The sequence below is a fragment of the Camellia sinensis genome, chromosome 1 (assembly GCF_055761805.1).
Source record: "Camellia sinensis isolate YWXY chromosome 1, ASM5576180v1, whole genome shotgun sequence".
Taxonomy (NCBI): domain Eukaryota; kingdom Viridiplantae; phylum Streptophyta; class Magnoliopsida; order Ericales; family Theaceae; genus Camellia; species Camellia sinensis.
In genome coordinates this window covers 33,421,670-33,440,999 of record NC_138961.1, presented here as the reverse complement: position 1 = coordinate 33,440,999, position 19,330 = coordinate 33,421,670, and the positions used below count along the sequence as shown (strand labels likewise).

Genomic DNA, 19,330 nt, shown 5'->3' with positions numbered 1-19,330 from the left:
TATATCAAGCATGCCAAAATCAACCCAAACAACCTAGGACAGACCTAGAACATGGCAAAACATGCACAAAATCTTCACAAGACTAAGCCTAAAACATGCTCCCACAAAGGCTAACAACCTAAGACATGTTAAGGCATAACAAGGCATTACAAGGCAACTATGCTAAGCATGCATGGAGTACCAAAACCAACTTAAAATCATGTTATATTATGGATATATAAGCATGAAAAACAGCCTAAACATGCTCAACACACACTCAAGCATAATGCTCTCTCAAGAGGCCAAAACATGCCCTTTTCAAGGACAACAAGGAGAGGGGGTGGCCCTCTCCTTCTTGGGACTTCAAGGCATCATCTTCACCACTGAAATCCCTCAAGATTTCAGTGGTGAAGAGACCCCAACACCAAAATCCCGGAGCTAGCACAAAATGGCCTAAAATGAGGCCTTTCAAGGCTTAAGGGGGGTCAACCACCCTCAAACAACAAAACACTCTTAATAAACAATAAAGAGGGCTTAAAAACAGAACTTTTTTATGTTATACAATAAGCACAAAAACAGCTCTAAGATAGGTAGAAAATCAATGCAAAAATGGGGAATAAAGGTGTAAGTTTCTTACCCTTGATGATCCCTTCACAAATGGTGCTCCAATGGCCTCCTTTAGCTTGAATCCAACACCAAAACTTCAAAATCAGTCCCTTAGAACCTCAGTTCCAAGAGGAAGGTGAAACACTAGGTGTTTGTGTGCAATAGTAAGACACAAAACACCTAGAGCACAAAAGAGAGGGAAAGAGATATAGGAATTGTATCTAACTCAAACCCTAAAACCAGAGCTTAACAATGGCTGTTTTTGCTCTCAAAATCTCTAAACTCTCTCCAACCTCTCAAGCCAAGAGAGCCTCTCCTCTCTATATGGCACTTCTTGTCTTGTAAAGCTTACAAGACAAGCTTCATAAGAGGGAGATCCCTCCATACACATGTATGGAGGGGAGCAAAAGCAAGACAGCTGTCTTAAAATATCTGTAAAAGCAGATGCACAGTAATCGGCCGGCCAAAAATGCCATCTTGGCCAAAAAGAGTGCCGGCCGGCACTAAAAAGTGCTGACCGGCAACAAATAGTGCCGGCCGGCAATATACATTGCCGGTGGCCTCTAGCCATTGCCGGTGGTGGGTGGGGATGGTCTACAAGCCCTACCCTGCCCTTCCAAGGCAAAACACAAGTGTTTGGTGCAAAACCAGACACTAAACGATCGAGTTCGGAGATCCTGAGGCAAGGCACGCGAGCCGAGGCCTCCGGGAACTCCAAACGAACACAAACATGGATGATCACCGAGTGGTCAAATGGTGACGTCCAAGTCTTGAGGACGGTCAAAAATGGGGTGTCTACAACTGGTTATCGTTATACCGGGCTGTTATTGATTGCTACCGCCGGAGGGTTACTGTGTGTACCTTGAGCGGGGATTGTTTTCACTTCTTGGGAGATCGGGTGGGTAGTGTTTTGCCACTAGTGTATGATCCGTGAGGGTGAGGTGAGCTTAGTTATCTCCTCGCTAGCTGTATGAGTAGTGAGTGTAATGAGACCCAGGCTGAGTTGCCAAGAGTGGTTTGTGAGTACTCGGACGTCTTTCCCAAGGATCTTGTCAGTTTGCCACCTTATTGAGAGATCGAGTTCTCTATCGACTTAGTGCCTGGCACGGCACCGATTTCCATGGCACCGTATTGTTTTGCCCCAGCCGAATTGAGTGAGTTGAAGATTCAACTCCAGGAGTTACTAGATAAGGGATTTATCTGCCTTAGTGCTTCGTCGTGGGGAGCACCGGCCCTCTTTGCTAAAAAGAAAGATGGGGCTTTGAGACTTTGTATTGATTACCGGAAATTAAATCGGGCTACGGTTAAGAACAAGTACCCTATGCCTCGTATAGATGATTTGTTTGACCAATTAAAAGGGTCCCGCTGTTTCTCTAAGATAGATTTGAGATCGGGTTACCATCAGTTGAGGATCAGGGAGGAAGATATCCCGAAGACGGCATTCCGTACGCGGTATGGCCATTATGAGTTTCTGGTGATGCCTTTTGGGCTCACCAATGCATCAGCAGTGTTTATGGACTTGATGAACCGGATATTCCGGGAGTTCTTAGATCGCTTTGTGGTCATCTTTGTGGACGACATTTTGATTTATTCACCTTCGGATGAGGAGCACAAGGAACACTTGAGAGTGGTGCTTGAGTTGCTTAGAGCCCATAAGCTGTATGCTAAGTTCGGGAAGTGTGAGTTCTGGCTAAGAGAGGTTAAATTCTTAGGCCATGTGGTCTTCGGAGAAGGGGTGTCTGTTGATACATCCAAGGTAGATGCAGTGCAGGATTGGGCACAACCTAAGAGTGTTTTTGAGATCCGCAGTTTTCTGGGGTTGGCCGGTTATTACCGTAGGTTTGTGAAAGACTTCGCCAGGGTAGCTTCGCCATTGACTAGGTTGACGCGGAAAGGGGTCAAATTTGTGTGGAGTGAGGCTTGTGACAAGTTGTTCCAAGAGCTCAAAGTTAGACTTACCACCGCACCAGTTTTGATTATTCCAGAGAAGGGTTTGGGTTATGCTGTATATTGTGATGCTTCACGAGAGGGTTTGGGTTGTGTGCTGATGTAAGAGAGGAAAGTCGTAGCCTATGGCTCACGTCAGTTGAAAATACATGAGAAGAATTATCCTACCCATGACCTAGAGTTAGCAGCGGTGATTTTTGCCTTGAAGATTTGGAGACATTACTTGTATGGTGAGAGATTCGAGGTGTTTTCAAATCATAAGAGTCTGAAGTATCTGTTTACACAGAAAGACTTAAATCTGAGGCAAAGGAGGTGGATGGAGTTCATTGAGGATTATGACTTTGAGTTGCACTATCACCCGTGAAAGGCCAATGTTGTGGCTGATGCCCTTAGTAGGAAATCCATTAGTGATGTAGCTTGTATAGCCATCTGGGAATGGGAGATGTTGGGTGCACTTGGTGAGTTTGATTTGTTTCTGGGTGAATCTGTTGAGTCTGCAGCCTTGTTTTCTGTAGTTGCGCATCCCATACTTGTGAATCGAGTGTTAGAGACACAGAGGAGTGACCTTGAGGTAGAATCTCTCCGAGAGAAGATCTCCAGTGGGAAGGTTGAAAAGGGTTTGACTGTGTATCTCGACCGGAGTGTGAGGTACCGAGACCGTCTGTTTGTGTCGTAGTCTTGTTGAGAAGAAGTACTCCGAGAGTTTCACCATTCACACCTTGCGGTGCATCCGGGAGGCACTAAGATGTATTGCGATTTGGGTCGCTAGTTTTGGTGGCGGGGGATGAAGAAAGATGTGGCAGTGTTTGTATCTAAATGCCTTACCTATCAGCAAGTGAAGGCCGAACATCAGAGGCCAGCGGATTTGTTGCAACCCTTGCCTATTGCCGAGTGGAAGTGGGAGCATGTCACGATGGACTTCGTTGTATGTATTCCGAGGACTTAGCGGGGTAGTGATGCTATTTGGGTGGTTGTAGACCGGTTGACTAAGTCGGCGCACTTTATTCCTATGCGCGTGAGAGATTCAGTAGATCATCTTGCCGACTTGTATATTCAGGACATAGTGAGGTTGCATGGAGTCCTAGTGTCGATTGTCTCAGATAGAGACCCACGTTTTACTGCTAGGTTGTGGCAGAGTTTGCAGAGTGCCTTGGGCAGTAAGTTGACCTTTTGCACGGCTTATCATCCTTAGACTGACGGGCAGTCCGAGCGTACTATTCAAATCCTTGAGGATATGCTTCGAGGCTATGTCCTTGATTTTAGTAGGTCGTGGGAGAGGCACTTGCCCTTGGTGGAGTTTGCCTATAACAATAGTTTCCAATCGAGCATTGGTATGGCACCGTTTAAGGCCTTGTATGGCCGACCGTGTAGGTCTCCAGTGTGTTGGGCCGAGGTGGGTAATGCACCTTTGTTGGGCCCGGAATTGGTGCGGGAAACAACGGAGAAAGTTGAACTTATCCGTAGGAGGCTTGTTACAGCCTAAAGTTGCCAAAAGAGTTGTGCCGACTGTAGGAGGAGGCCTTTGGCATTTGAGGTGGGTGATCACGCCTTTCTAAAAATATCACCTAGGTGGGGTTTGATGAGGTTTGGGAAGAGTGGGAAGTTGTCCCCTCGGTTTATTGGTCCCTTTGAGATCCTTAAGTGAATTGAGGAGGTTGCATACTGTTTAGCTTTACCGCCGCAGTTATTCGGGGTGCATGACATGTTTCATGTTAGTATGCTTCGGAAGTACGAGCCAGATCCGTCACATGTATTGGATTGGACCAACTTAGAGGTGGATGAGGATGCCCCGCATGAAGAGAAACCAGTGCGAGTCTTAGATAGGCGAGATCAAGTCTTGCGAGGCAAGACGATACCCTTGGTGAAAGTTTTGTGGAAACATCACGGAGTGGAGGAACCCACTTGGAAATGTGAGTTGGAGGTCTGCGAGAAATACCCGAACTTGTTTATTGATGTTTAACCATGTATTGGGAATTTTGTTTTGTTAATGAATTCTGGAAACATTATATGTGTTTTAGATTGTGGAAATGTTATAGCCATTGAATATGGTTCGGAAATGGAAGTTTACTTTAACATTGCATATGTTAATTATGTTTTGGAAATGCAAATATATTGTTGACATTGAACATGTTATTGAATTGTGGAATACATGTGTTGAAATTGTTGAATTTCAAAAAAAAGCATGTTGATAATGCATATTGAGTTATATTGTAATTTGCCTCTTGAAAAGAGATGAGATGATCAGTAATGGGTCAGAATGTTGAGTATTGACTTGTAATATTGTTAAAAATTGAGAAATCATGTTTTTGAAACTTATTTATCTAATTTCGGGGACGAAATTCTTTAAGGGGAGAGGTTATAGCGATCCCGGTTTTCCCTTCATTGTTTAATTGTATTCCGAGCTCGGGTCCGTGGATGTTGGGTGTTGTCTTATTCTCGTTTCCATCCTTTACTCTTTGTATTTGAGTTTTGGGTTGTGTTGGGCAGGTTTGAAACAGGTTGGTTGTGTTTAGAAACAAAGAGTTGATGCCCAGATTTTGTCCTTCACGCTCGAGCGGGGCTTCTGACGCTCGAGCGGGCCCTTTGTTTTTATTCCTCCGCTCGAGCGGGGAGTTTGACGCTCGAGCGGGATTATTCAACCCTCAGTACTTTTCTCTGCAGGTCATCGGATGCTCGAGCGTCCATTTTCACGCTCGAGCGGGGACCTTCGTCTACAGAACTTCTGGAAGTGTGCATCCAGTGCTCGAGCGGCGCTTTTGACGCTCGAGCGGGAGTCTGTGTCTGACGCTCAAGCGGGGCGTTCCAAGCTCGAGCGGGCTGTGTAGTATATCAGTCCGAGGTGAAGCATTTTGAACCACTTTTTCAACTTTCTCTCTCTCTCTAGCTTTTCAAAAACCTCATTTGAGAGCTCCTCTCTCTAGAATACACCTTCTCTCTACGAAATCATCTAGCTCTAGTGATCTTCAAGCCTAGTCCCTTTGTAAAAAGTGTGGAGCTTAGTGTGGCCTTCGTTTTGATCCGAAAAATTTGGTGTTTGGAGCATCTTGAGTTTTCTTCTTCTTCTTCTCCTTTGAGCTTTGAAATTTAAGGTAGGGATAACTACTCATATTTATGGTCTTTGACATAAACATGTGGTCATTTTCATTTAATGTCGAAGTTGGGGAATTTTGGGTGTTAGGGTTTCAAAATGTATAAAGAGGGTTTTGTTCTTTTAACCCATACATGTGTATTTTGGGTCTTAAAATAAGGTTATTGATGTTTATTGATGATATTTGGACCTTTGGGTCAATGTTGAAAAAAGAGGGAGAAAAGCCCTAATTTATTTTGATGAATTAATTTGTATAATTAATTTGGAAAAGTTATGGAAATATGAAATTGGGTTGGAAATAATGAAATTGGGTCATTATGGGATTTAACGATGGAGTTGGATTGATTAATCACTCGCCTTTGAAATTGTGAATAATTTATCTGTTTGATAATTTATTATCTGTTTGGAAATAATTGTTTTGGGTAATTGGTGGAAGATAGTCTCGATTGTTGTAGACACTGTATGATGATTAGGTGAATTAAAACTAATCAATTGAGTATGTCATTGAATATGACGGATGAAATAACACATTGAATATGTGCTTGGCTTGATCATTGTATATGAGAAGTGTTTAAATACATTGTATATGTATATTGTTTGGGAGGAGATAGGGGATGTACTCCACGGTTTGGGAGAAGATAGGGGATGTACTCCTAAACCGGATTTGGGAGGAGAGAGGGGATGGACTCCAGTGATAACTAAGTTGGCCGGAGTGTCCAGGGTGAAAGTCCCAAAATCCTAATTGCGTTTGTATAACGTAGATAAATTGAAGTATTGAAGTGTTAATAATATGAGTTGTAGTCTCATTTGAACTTGAAGTGTTGAAGTGTTAATTATGCGAGTTGTAGTCTCATGTTAATTGATTTTAATCGAAGTATTGTTGATATAAGTTGTAGTCTTATTTGAACTGTTTGGATGAATAGAGAACCATATCTATAAATTGGTTTGGATAATGAAACGGAAAGAGATGTATATTTGTTTATATGAGTTAAACATTTATCAAATGCCAATGTTTTAGTTATTGCCCATATTATGTTTAGCATATCTCTACTGGGCGTTGGCTTACCCTATATGGGACATCATTTTCAGGTTCAGGTGTTATGCTGCCCCCCAAGGTCTTAGCTGGGATGGTTTTGGGAGTTGAAGACTCTTTTGGTTGTTCTATTATTTTGGTGATACATGTAAATTCAAGCCAAGGGCTTATTTGTATAGAGAGTTAGAACTCTTCTTTTGTTGTAACCAAGTGTTGACTTAGAAAGTTGTAGGCCTATAGGGCATTTACTTTTGTTGTCAACATGTATTACTTTTTGTAAGAATACTCTGATGAATGGAAATATACTTTATTCTTTGTCTATGAATATCATGAATGTTGGGTTTATATGTATTATTTTGAGGGCGTTACACAATCATATAACAAGTAGCCTCGGGCCCAATTATATAACAAGCGGCCTCAGGCCCAATCATATAACAAACAGCCTCGGGCCAAACATATAACAAGTGGCCTCAAGCCCAACATATAATTAGCGGCCTTGGACCCAATCGTATAACAAGCAGCCTCGGGCCCAAACATATAACAAACGGCTTCAAGCTCAATCATATAACAAGTGGCCTCAGGCCCAAACACATAACAAGCAACCTCGGGTCCAATTATATAACAAGTGGCCTCAGGCCCAAACATATAACAAGCGACCTCAAGCCCAAACATATAACAAGCAACCTCAGGCCCATATTGCACATGTCGTATAATATTAATGAAGTTCCTTCATTTCAATCAAATGATACATTTAAGTCTGATTCCAAATCACATTAAAACTTGTTTCAAATCACATAGTATCAAATATCGCTTACCAAACCTTTTATCAAACCTTTCATAACTCCAAGTCGTAGCGGAGTGCCCGAAGGCCTTAATTAACTTGCTAAATTACCATACAGGATAATCGTCAAAGGTTGACGTCATACAGAACGTTTATCGCGAATCATTAGCTTATGCAAAACGTCTAAGACAGATCATAGACAAATAACAATTATTGAGGGTCAAAGTACATTTTTACAATTTATCATAATCATTGCTCAAAAGAAAACTTATTCATTATTATTAAAACATTCTTTCAGAAACTTGCCATAGCATAATTGCTCTGAAAATTTCAAGCATATTTTATCATTTTGAAAACACTCGTCAAGGCACATAATTTATATGAAGCATAAGTTTTTCAAAGAAATTACTCACAGTGCTTGGTCGGATGATACTCTTTAATGACTCAGCCTGCAGAAACATAACCAAGCATAACATTTTAAAACACATTGCTTTCAATTCACTCAATCGATTTATTCATTACATATCTGTTAAATCATTCCCCATTGTTTAACCCCTCTCAAGTGTTTAATTCTAAATTTCTATACATGTGATTCATGTACAAAGCTTGTGTCAAAGATGTACTTTAAATGGCCATAAATGTTCATGACTTAAATTAATTTTTCCTACAACAACCTCATATGTTTTCCATTGAAAATATCATGTTTACAGATTTAAGGTTTAAGGAAATAGCAAGAAGCGAAAGGGAACTAAATTAGGGTAGGAAATGACATGAAACGGTTAAAAAAAATTAAACAGTCTTCACTAATTTGAGCACATCTATTTGTGTACTTAAAATTTGGATGTAAGACCACCACCATTAGAAACTATACTTCTAGGGCTTGAATTTAGGCTCAAGAAGCACCTAAAACAAAGTCTGAATGAAGGAGATATGCTTTTTTGAAGTTACCAGGTATAAGCTAAAACAAGGCTGGCCGCACATGCGCCCACTTTGACTGCTCGTGCAATTACTGGGCTGCTCGAGCTCTGGTTTAAGCAGAATGCAATTTCTTGTTTTTGTTCATGTTCCGCTCGTGAGGATTCCGTGGCCGCTCATGTGGTCTGGGCAAAATTAGATAGTTCGAAAAATTCATCAAAGATTGAGTTTTCAAACCCAATTTCAAGCTAAGATCTCATGTAATCTTCCTTTAAAACATGAAATACTAACCTTATACAAGTGTACTTACAACTCAAACACATCAGTCTTGCTTAGAATTCAAAATTAAAGTCTCATCTTTTCATAAATTCAAGATTTCACAACATACAAGTTCAAAATACATATATCCATGAATAATCTTCCAACAAATCTTATTTTCATGAATCATTTAGGGTTTGTTTCATGGGTTAATCACAAGAATGAACTTAAATCAAACAAAGATGGAGAGATTAGAGTTCAATTTCATGCCTTTAGCTCAAGCTACCATATAACTCAAAACCCTAGCTTAAGTTCCTAATTTCTTATTGATTTCATAACAAATATTAGTTAGAGACAAAGATTAGAAGTAAATTAACAAACCGTAACTCAAATCTAAGGTTTACCCTTTGCAACTCTAGCAAAATCCTAGCTGCCTCTCTTCCTCTCTCTCTAACCCAACTCTCTAGCAATTCCCAACAAGAATGAAGAATACAAGAGAGCTAGTGAGCTAGAGATATATAATTTAGGCTAATTAAACATTACGAATTGTAATTTTTCAAAATTTCTCCGTAAGATCTATAAATCATGCTAATTACAGATCTAAAGTCGGTTTTAGCTTATCGCACCTCTAAGGCTTTCAATTTTCAGTTCAAGGTTCCAATTGCAACAAATATTCCTACATTCAACAGATATTAGTCCAAATTCACATAATTCATATACTTTAACTTGTAAGTTCATATCAAACACATAATTACATGCATAATTAAGCATAGTACGGGTTAAGTTATCACAAAAAGTGCTTGGGACATTGCTTTTTTGCAATTAGCAAGCACATTTTTACTAATATGCCATTTACACAACAAATTTGTAGTTCTAGGAAACACCATACATATGGCATTCATAAGGGCCAACTATCTATCTATGATAATAACAGAAGGAAGAGTATTTTCATCTATGACATTACGCAAAATACCAAGTGTCCATGTGTAGTTATCCTCTTTCTCATACTGAAGGTATGCAAATGCAACTGAAAGGGCCATGTCTGTCGATGACACACCTACAATCTCTAGAAGGGGCAGCCAATATCGATTGGTTTTATAAGTACAATCCATCAACAATACTTTTGGAAATGCACGTAACAAATTCAAACTAGTAGGATGTACAAAGAACAAATCAGTCACTGTCTCAGTATCTGCACAGCTCCTATGCCACTCAATGTACTTGTTTACCACTAACTGACCTAATAGTTGTTGCATTTAAGATCTCCCAACTTTCTGAGCAACTTTATACCAATGACGTGCATTGTAAATTGCCTTCATTGTGGAAGCATTTGCATCATTATGTTGTTTCAATGTAACCAATATCTCACTCGGTCATACCATACTCTTCGGCAAGTTTACCAACAAAGAGGTTTCCTCACGTGACAACTTTCCAGCATAAGAATGACCTTCAAAATATTCTACAGTAGGATGATTATGCACACCACAAACAACTATCAATATCCAGTCATCATTTGTGGCTAATTTTTTGCCCTTCAATAAAAAAGGACATTCACATTTTTTTTGTACCAGTCAGTCTTGCTTTTTTTATCTTAGGCTTGTTGTTTTTTCGAGTGTCCTTATAAGATCCACTCCTCTCATAAGCTATGCTAAGTCTTAGCTTCCTACCACGAATACCACCCTCATCTGATTTCTGCACGACAATAACGAATCCATTTGTTCTTCTAACTTGACGTGCCTATCGGATTAACTCATCTCAACTCTTGAATATCTGAAATAAATAAATTAAACTAACCAATTATTGCACATAAAAAAGATACATTATTTGTAAAACAATCAAAGACCCACTTCATGAGTAATAAATTCATTACTATAATCTATTATAAGTTCTGAATCAACCTTACTACCTCTAGTCGAAGCATCACCCTAAAAACAAGTGTGAATGTAATTTCAAAATTGAAAAAATGATGTTCATTTCAACAGTCCCCAAACTAATGGTTTTGTTCAATTTAACAGTGCCAAAAATAGAGATGATATTTGATTTAACAGTACTAACTATCTGCATTAATATTCGAAACTTATGTATTGAACGAAAGGATTATGTTCAATACTGTATTACTGAACATAATCTTAACAGTCGAAAAACTAATACTGAATAGCTCGAACAAAATAAGAACTACCGAAAATGACTGAGAATGTTAAGACAGATAAACTTACCAATGGAACGCTGATCTCATTAGAATTGTTGTCTTCGTCCTCCATTGTTCTACATAGTGAAATAAGTAATGAAGTATACGTTATACTTGAAGCAAAACTTTCAAGTTTAATAGGGTTGATGATGAAGATGACACATTCAGGGTTTCAAATGATTATGAAAAATAATAGATTTAGGGTTTATATTGATTGGTTATGAAAAGTAATAGGTTTATGGTTTAAAAACATGGAATACGTATAGTTGGAGTTGGAGGTGGGAGTGGGGGTGAGGTTGGATGTCCAATATTATAGAGTATTAGTTCTTATTTGATAGGTGGGTGTTCCGTTAAATAATGTCTTTTAATGTAATTTTACTTTAAGGTATAATTGTAATAAAAAAAAAATTATAAAATGGAAGTCTAGAGAATTTTGGCAGGTGCTAATAGCAGCACTTTTTTTTTTTTTTTTTTATTACATGTTGGGCATTTTTTTGAACATTAATGTTTAATATTTTTGTATTTTTTGTTAAGTAAAAATCATAGTTTTATTTGTTTTAATGGTTTATATTTCGTTTATAGGGTAGTAATTTAACAATCTGCATACTAACAACTATCATCAAAATAAATATAATTTTACTTAATTTCTTTACTATCAATTCCTTTCATTCTACTTCTGAAAACAAACGGCCACTCAAATCCAAACGAGAGACTAGAGGGAATCCAACTCTATGGAGGTACTTACCCAAAAAACTCTATGGAGGAAAAAAAAAAAAAAATTGAACCAAAATAGTTTTGATTATTCTTTTTTTTGGGTACAGCGGAATAGGAAAAAGAAACAAAAGTAGAAAAGAAACAAAACAGAGGCACTACAGCCTCCTATAAACCACTCTCACCATATCGGCAAGGACTTGGCTACGCACTTCAGCAGGTGGCTCCTCCACAACCACTAGAAATTCAGCTTGATCAGCTCCCATGTTCGCAAGAATGTCTGCACATTGATTAGCTTCCCTCATGATATGCTGAATGGAACAGCAGCAGCGTTGCAGCAAGTGGCGAGAGTCCTCAATGATGCTACGGAATGAACAACTTGGAGGTGGGCCTTTGGTCAGAAGCTCCTCAGCCATAGTAGAGTCGGTTTCAATGATAACTTCACGGAGTCCTTTCTTCAAAACAATGGTCAGGCTGCGATAAATGCCCCACATTTCAGCTTCGAGGCTAGAACAGTTATCGAGCTTGCCAAAGAAATCGGACAGCCAAGATCCTGCTTCATCTCGAAAGGCTCCACCAAAGCCTCCATCCCCTGGATTTCCTCGTGCACACCCATCAGTATTGAGCTTAATTTTCCCTGAAAAATGAGGAGACCATTTAATTAGAGGGGTTATCTGTGAGGTGGAAGCAACATTCATACTAAAGGCTTGCAAAATCTGGTTAGCATAACTATGAATAAGGTATAAAGACTGATTCAAAATGGGATCCACATGATCAAAAACTTTTTTATTCCTGTCAAGCCAAATTTGCCGAAGAGAAGCAATGCAAAGAAGATTCCAAAAAGGGTCAACAAGCTGCCGAGGTTTCAAATTCTTTTTGATCCAAGAGAAAAGACCCAGTTGGCTATCAGCAGATAGCCACGGGTTACCAGCCACATTGCTCCAAATAGCCTTAGTGACCACACAGTTTCGAAAGATATGCTCATTATCTTCAGTGTGGAAACCACACCGAGGACATTCCGCATTATCAGACAATCCTCTTCTCATTCTCATATCATTGGTAAGAAGCTTGCCCAGAAGGATCAACCAGAGAAAACATTTAAGTTTTTGTGGAATTTTCAGTTTCCAAACCCACTCAAAATCCATATTCTCATCCATTTGATTAGAAGCAATTCTACAAGCTGTAGCAGTGGAGAAACCTCCCCCAATAGACCCCCTCTAATGAGGACTATCAGGAAATGTAACAAAACGCGGTAGCGTTACTTTCAGAACACATCAGAGAGCCTCACTGGGTATTTTAGTGTGGACCACATCCATATCCCAGTTATCCTCAACATCTAAAAGAGAGGCCACCTTATCAGAAGTTATAAGAGGATGATTGGGGAAAATAGAAGCCAAAGCCTCATCACCACACCACCAATCATACCAAATGGAAATACGGGAACCATCACCCACACACCATTTCACCCATTTCTTCAATATAGCTCTAGTTTGGAGAATACCTCTCCAAATGTGAGATACAGACTTTTTTTTAGAATACGAGAATAAATCACTGTTAGGAAAATATTTAGCCTCAAGGACTTTAACCTAAAGGCAGTCCTCCTTAATCAAAATTTTCCAACCCAACTTAGCCAATATAGCCAAGTTTTGAGACTTAGCCCTTCTCAGGCCAAGCCCCCCCCCCCCCATCTTTTTACTTTGGCACACATTCGTCCACTTCACAAGATGGACTTTCTTACTAGTATCAGTATCTCCCCAGAGGAAGTTACGGTTTGATTTATCAATATCATTGCAAATACTCCCCAGAAGAGTAAGAGTTTGCATAGCATAAGAGGGCAAAGCAGATGAGACAGCTTAAACCAGTGTAGACCTCCCAGCCAAGGATAGCAAGTTCGATTTCCAACTGGAAAGTCTACATTGAATTTTATTCGTAATAAACCGAAAGAAGTGACGATTACACCTCTTATGGATAAGAGGGATACCAAGATATTTTCCAAGATCAGAAGTCAAGGAAATGCCACACACATTACTAAGACTCCTAGCTTCATGGCATGTAATATTGGGAGAAATGAATAGTTTAGATTTAGCTAAACTGATCTTAAGACCAGAGGCAGCGCTAAAATCATTTAGCACCTCCATAATGGTATTACAATTACTCACATAAGCTTTCCCAAACAGTAAGAGATCATCAGCAAAAAAAAAGGTGTGAGATGAGAGGCCCCTTACAAGAAGGCTTAACACCCTTCCACCTATTTTGATGAACTTTCTCAGATATCATATTGGAGAGTTTCTCCATACATAACACAAAGAGGTATGGTGATAGGGGGTCACCTTGTCTCAACCCCTTCTCTATAGGAAACTCCTCAAGTTTCTCACCATTCCATAGAACCAAAGCTTTAACATTGGTAACACAATTCATAATCAATTCAATCCAATGATCATTAAAGTTAAAATCAACAAGGGTCTGATAAAGGAAATGCCAAGACACGTTATCATAAGCTTTTTCTAAATCAATCTTCAAGATCATATCACCCCTCTTGCCCTTAAGCCGTCTGAGCGTATGAATGATCTCTTGAGCTATAATGATGTTATCATAAGTCATGCTCTGAGGAATAAAGCTGCTTTGAAAAGGACCAACAATACTGGCTAAAAGAGGCCTAAGCCTACAAACCAAGATTTTAGTGAGGGTTTTATACAAGACATTACAAAGGCTGATGGGTCTGAATTGATGAATAGACTCAGGATTATCAATTTTAGGGATAAGGGTGATAAGGAAGTATTTAAAATCATCAGGGACTCTTTTAGAGGAGAAACAATTCTAAATAAACTTACACACGGAAGGGCCCACTATATCCCAATGAGTATGGTAAAAGATGGATTGGATACCATCAGGGCCAAGGGCTTTGAAGGCTTTAATGCTCTTGATAGCATCCCACACCTCTAAATCAATAACAGGTCTAGTGATGGCACGGTTGGAATCAAGGCTAACTTTCAATTGCAAGATGGTAGAAACACGGTGAGATCTCAGATGCTGATCGGCTTAGAAAAGGGACCCAAAAAAAGATTGGACATGGTTTTTTAAGATAGAGGACTCAGAAATCCAGGCCCCTTGAGCATTTTTTAGGGTAAACACCCTGGATCTTCTACGCTTGGCAATCGTTGAAATGTGAAAAAACTTAGTATTACGATCCCCCAAGGAGATCCAATTAGATCTAGACTTTTGGTACCACAATAACTCTTCTTGATACAAGATGGTATTAAACTCTTTATCAAGATCTTTTTCAAGAATAAATAGATTATGAGAATACTTAATGGATTGGGATTTTTGGATACCCTCAATTAGCCCCAAAAGCCATCTCTTTTTACGAAAAATGTTTCCAAAATGGGTTTTATTCCAAGAAATAGCATTTTTAGCAAGCAAAACCGTGGCTTCGGGAATCGAATTATGGCTAGTGCTCCAAGCTTCTTTAACAAGTAACTTAAACTCAGGATCCGTGAACCAGGCAGCTTCCATACGGAAAGGCCTAGCAGAGGGAATGAGAGAAGACATACCTTTTGTGTACACAACCATAGGAGAGTGGTCTGAGTAGGCCCGAGGAAGATTACGAACGGCCCCTTCAGTGAAAGCAAGGCGCCATTCAGAATTACAAGCTGTTCTATCGAGTCTCTCAAGGGTATTAGCCATGCCTTGTCTGCCATTAGACCAGGAGAGATGAGGTCCAGAGCATCCCAGGTCCATAAGATTGCATCTATTCATCCTTGCATTGAATTTTTGGGTCCTAGCTTGGCTGATATTAGTAGAAAAACTTCTCTTTTCACTTAGGGATGCAATATCATTAAAATCCCCTGCCACCAACCATGGAGAGGTCATATTATCTGCTATAGCTTCCAAGTTTGCCCAAAGAAGGTCCCTGTTTCTGCGGTTGAGGCTGGCGTAGATAGCTGAAAGAATCCAGTCTTCAAAATTATCTCTTTGAACTTTAGCATGAATGAACTGAGCATTGACCTCTAAGGGTTTCACCGTCGCCCGAAAGGGGTCCCAAAGAACCCATATACCACCACTGCGCCCTACCGAATCTACATGGGAGGAGGCTGTAAACCTCATTTTGTTGAAGAACTGCCCTAAAGAGCTCAGTTCCACCTTTGTTTCCATCAGGACCAGGATAGATGGCTTGTGGGTTTGAACAAGCTCTTTCATGGTTCTTTTAAAAACTTTGTTGTCAGCTCCTCTACAATTCCATATAAGTAACTTCATTGACATAGGGTTAGGAAAGGACGGAAGGGGACCGAAATCAGGGGTTCCCAAAATTTTCCTTACTTTCAGCCGATCGAATACATCGGAGTTGATGGAGCTCAGCTTGACTATGGTGTTCTTGCTGCCATAGGGATTCATCTTTTCTCTCTCTATTATGAGGCGAACTTCTCCAATCCACCAAACAGAACTTACTAGGTGAGTTGCTTCTTTCTATTGATCTAATGCAAGGTAGATCGTACTGAACTGGATTTTGTGTTGATTCTCTTCTGGTATCTCCATGTTTCTCAGCACTCGAAGGTTTGGAATTCAACAGCTCAGAAGAAGAGGAAGGAAGGTCTGGGGGTTTCTTATTTTGAAGGATAAGGGAGTTCGAGTCAAGGGTGGGGGACTGAACCAAGGATGAATTTCCAGCCGCAGGAAGCTGAGGACAGGGAGTAGGTCTAACTGCCTCCGAATTTCCCATCAGCTCATCTGTACACGCAAGAGGTGCATTGGAAATGATCATTTCCTCTGTACATGCTAGAGCAGAAAAGCTATTCTGAGAGGATACCTTTATATCAGAAACTGAACTAGAAGCAGCGGTTTTATCACAAGAACTGGGTGTGGGGCAGGGATGAGCTAGCTCCTTGAGTCTTGTTTGGCTGAAGTGGTCTCCCTTGCCCCTTGGCATGCGCTTTCCCTTTAAACCCAACTCTGGTCTCCAATCTCAGCCCAACACTATTCGTAGGGCCTTTCCTACTCACCAACATCTATGGACCAAAATTATCGGGGTTTGTAGCAATATTTGGGTCATTATGAGAATTGGGCCCATCTACAGATTACATGGGCCTCGCCACCTCCTCTATTCCAACGGTCGAAACATGACCTAGAGCTCTGGCTGAATTGTTGTCACCGGAAATCTTAGTTGGAGTAGCAGCACAACTCCCTACTCGATGACCGACTCTACCACACCCGAAGCAAAAAGAGTGTACATGTTCATACTCAATACCATAAATATACTTACCAATCGCAAAACGGGACAACAGAGGCTGACTAAGATCGATTTCAATGCAGACCCTGGCAAACTTTCCACAGGAAGAAGTAGCTGTATTGATGTTGATTTTAAGCGGTTTCCCAATCGTCTTAGCAATGTGGAAGAGAACCTTTTCATTATAATATTCAATGGGGAGTAAAGGAAATCTAACCCATATAACAGTGGAAGTTTCTGAAGCCTGAGAAGATTTAAAATCTGGCGTCCACTTTCTCACCGTGAGATAATGATCAAGAATAATCCAAGGACCACTGGTATAAACCTTAGCACAATCCTCCTTCATTTGGAATTTAATAAGAAAGAAACCAATCCCCAAATCATCCGTAGAAAGGCGATCAAGATCATCATCAAAAGCCCTTTTGTTAAACCGTCGATTAGTGAGAGCCTTATTGAAAGACCTAATCGCAGGTGCTTTGGGGAGCAGATCTGGAGCATTAAACCCCTGCATCAAAAGGGGATCAGCCATGTTCTCATCATCCAGATCGCCATTAGCCTTGAGTTCTTAGTGCTTTGTTGGAGGTGATCTTGCTCCTCGCGTGAGGCCACCTTCAAATCGCCAAAGGAGTCGTCGTGTGTTTTCGTATCTGAATTTTTAGAACGGCTGGATGGACTAGAGAGTTGCTAAGAAAGACCATAATCTTCGATGAAAAGAAAAGAAATGTTTTCATGTTAGTTTTGATTGTTCAAAGAAGGGTCTGAAAGGGAGATTTTGTCATTTCAAAAATCTCAGATGAAATTCTAGTCACTGTGTTTGGTTTGAGTTTTTTAGATTAAGTTTTTTGAAAACTGAGTTTTTTGATTTTCGTGTTTTTTTTTTTGTTTTTAGTGAATATTTTTAAAATTTTAAACATTTTTTTTTACTTTTTTAGATACACCTTACTTAGGTGTGTCTAAAAAGTAAAAAAATTGTGAAAAAATATTTTAAAAAATTAAGAAATACATAAAAATATAAAAAATGTACTAAATTCTTGTATTTTTTTTTGTATTTTTGGTATTTAGTGAATTTTTAAAAGATTTTTTTTACAATTTTTTTACTTTTTAGGTGTATTTATGTTAGGTGTGTCTAAAAAGTAAAAAATTTGCATAAAATATTAAAAAAAATTCAGTAAAAACAAAAAAACACGAAAAATAAGAGTGTAAAATTTTTTGAAAACTGTTTTTAAAAAATGGGAACCAAGCAAAGTGAGTTTTATCAAATTTTATAAGGTAAAATATAATTTATTCATAAATTAATTATTAATTCCGACAGTGAGACCTCGTTTGGGAACAGACTAATTTAGTAATTTTTTAACTATTTGGCTAAAAAAGTAGATAAAAAAAACTTATATGTTTGGGATGATTTTTTAGCTAATTACGAAAAGATTTGTAAAAAATAGTGAGAAAATATAATTTTTAATTTTTTAATATGAATTTTTAATTTTTTGACTAAAAAAATAATTTTTTAACTTTTTTATTAAAAAGGTAAGTCCCGAACGAAGGCTGAGTAACACGTTGGCAATATTCCCTAGTTCATTGCGTCTTCGTCACTCTGCCAACAGTCAGAGTGTTCATACACCCCTTTCGAAAAAGCAATCTCTTCATCTTACTAATTTAACATCCATAAACAAAGAAAACCCGATCACCCAGATCTAAAACCATCTCAACCGTCCGATCAACTCTGAAAAAATGGCCGACTCCGACTCGGCTCCGACCAAGTTCAGCACCAGCATCCACATAACAGCTCTCGATGGAATCGTCAACGTCAACTCACTCTTCACCTTAGCCGTCTTCATCGGCTTGGCTTGGAACCCCTACGACTCCTCCAACTGGCTCATCGCCGATCAATCCTGCGCCGCCACCCCCAAAATCGCGGAGGACCTCGTCACCTTCCACGTCTACTCCTTCAGCTCCTTCCTCTTCTCCAGCCTCGTCGCCTTGGGCATCAAACAAGCCATTCGGATCTCCAATTCGGGTAACCAAACCCGGAACCACCGCTCCTACCACATCAGTGACCTCACATTCGATCTGGGTCAAATCAATCGGGGCGTTCTTCGGGTCGGGTACTTGGTTTCGGCTGCGGGTTCGGTTTGCGGGTGTGTTTTCCTCATGTTGGCTTTGGTCAACGTGGTGCAGATCAAGCTTGGGACGTTGGCTTGTGGGAGCTCTCATAGCTATGGAGCTGTCGTTCCTCTCGTGATCTTGGTTCCCTCTGCTCTTGTCATCTATGTTTGTGCTGTTTTGTATGCTTTTACTCGCTAGGGTTTCTTCTGGGTTTTGTTGATAGGGTCGGATTTTGGATTTAAAAAGCGATTTGTTTGAATTGAGAATGTCGTGTTAATGGAATTAGATATTTCTGTTTTAATCCAAATTTGAGTCCCAATCTGCTGGTATATGTGAAATTGTATATATTTGAATCTATGGAGAGAGATGCATTTTGTTTTAATTACTATTTGTTTGGGTGAACATGAGCTTGGGATTGGACTAATAGTCCAATAAAATTATTAATCTGGTGTTTGGTTAAACAATTGAAGTAGGGATTAATTATTTTTAAACTTGACTAT

At 39.6% G+C, this 19,330-nt stretch overlaps 4 protein-coding genes across 4 annotated transcripts; 1 reads left to right on the top strand and 3 right to left on the bottom strand.

Moving 5' to 3' along the window:
• Positions 1–9,518: 9,518 nt before the first annotated feature.
• LOC145790557 (uncharacterized) lies at positions 9,519–10,868 on the bottom strand. Its single transcript, XM_082868667.1, has 4 exons — positions 10,824–10,868; positions 10,176–10,299; positions 9,987–10,066; positions 9,519–9,842 (listed from the first exon to the last, which is right to left on the bottom strand). The coding sequence occupies exons 1-4, from the start codon at positions 10,866–10,868 to the stop codon at positions 9,519–9,521; spliced, it is 573 nt and encodes a 190-aa protein (XP_082724793.1).
• A 1,912-nt stretch (positions 10,869–12,780) lies between these two features.
• LOC114305569 (uncharacterized) lies at positions 12,781–15,760 on the bottom strand. Its single transcript, XM_028250679.2, has 3 exons — positions 14,733–15,760; positions 13,769–14,168; positions 12,781–13,029 (listed from the first exon to the last, which is right to left on the bottom strand). The coding sequence occupies exons 1-3, from the start codon at positions 15,758–15,760 to the stop codon at positions 12,781–12,783; spliced, it is 1,677 nt and encodes a 558-aa protein (XP_028106480.2).
• Positions 15,761–16,578: 818 nt separating this feature from the next.
• Positions 16,579–17,256, bottom strand: LOC145790497 (uncharacterized). The gene has a single exon (XM_082868441.1). The coding sequence runs from the start codon at positions 17,254–17,256 to the stop codon at positions 16,579–16,581; it is 678 nt and encodes a 225-aa protein (XP_082724567.1).
• Positions 17,257–18,313: 1,057 nt separating this feature from the next.
• Positions 18,314–19,212, top strand: MEE60 (maternal effect embryo arrest 60). The gene has a single exon (XM_028250671.2). It carries the CDS (start codon positions 18,456–18,458, stop codon positions 19,026–19,028), a length of 573 nt encoding a protein of 190 aa, XP_028106472.1. The 5' UTR covers positions 18,314–18,455; the 3' UTR covers positions 19,029–19,212.
• Positions 19,213–19,330: the final 118 nt, after the last annotated feature.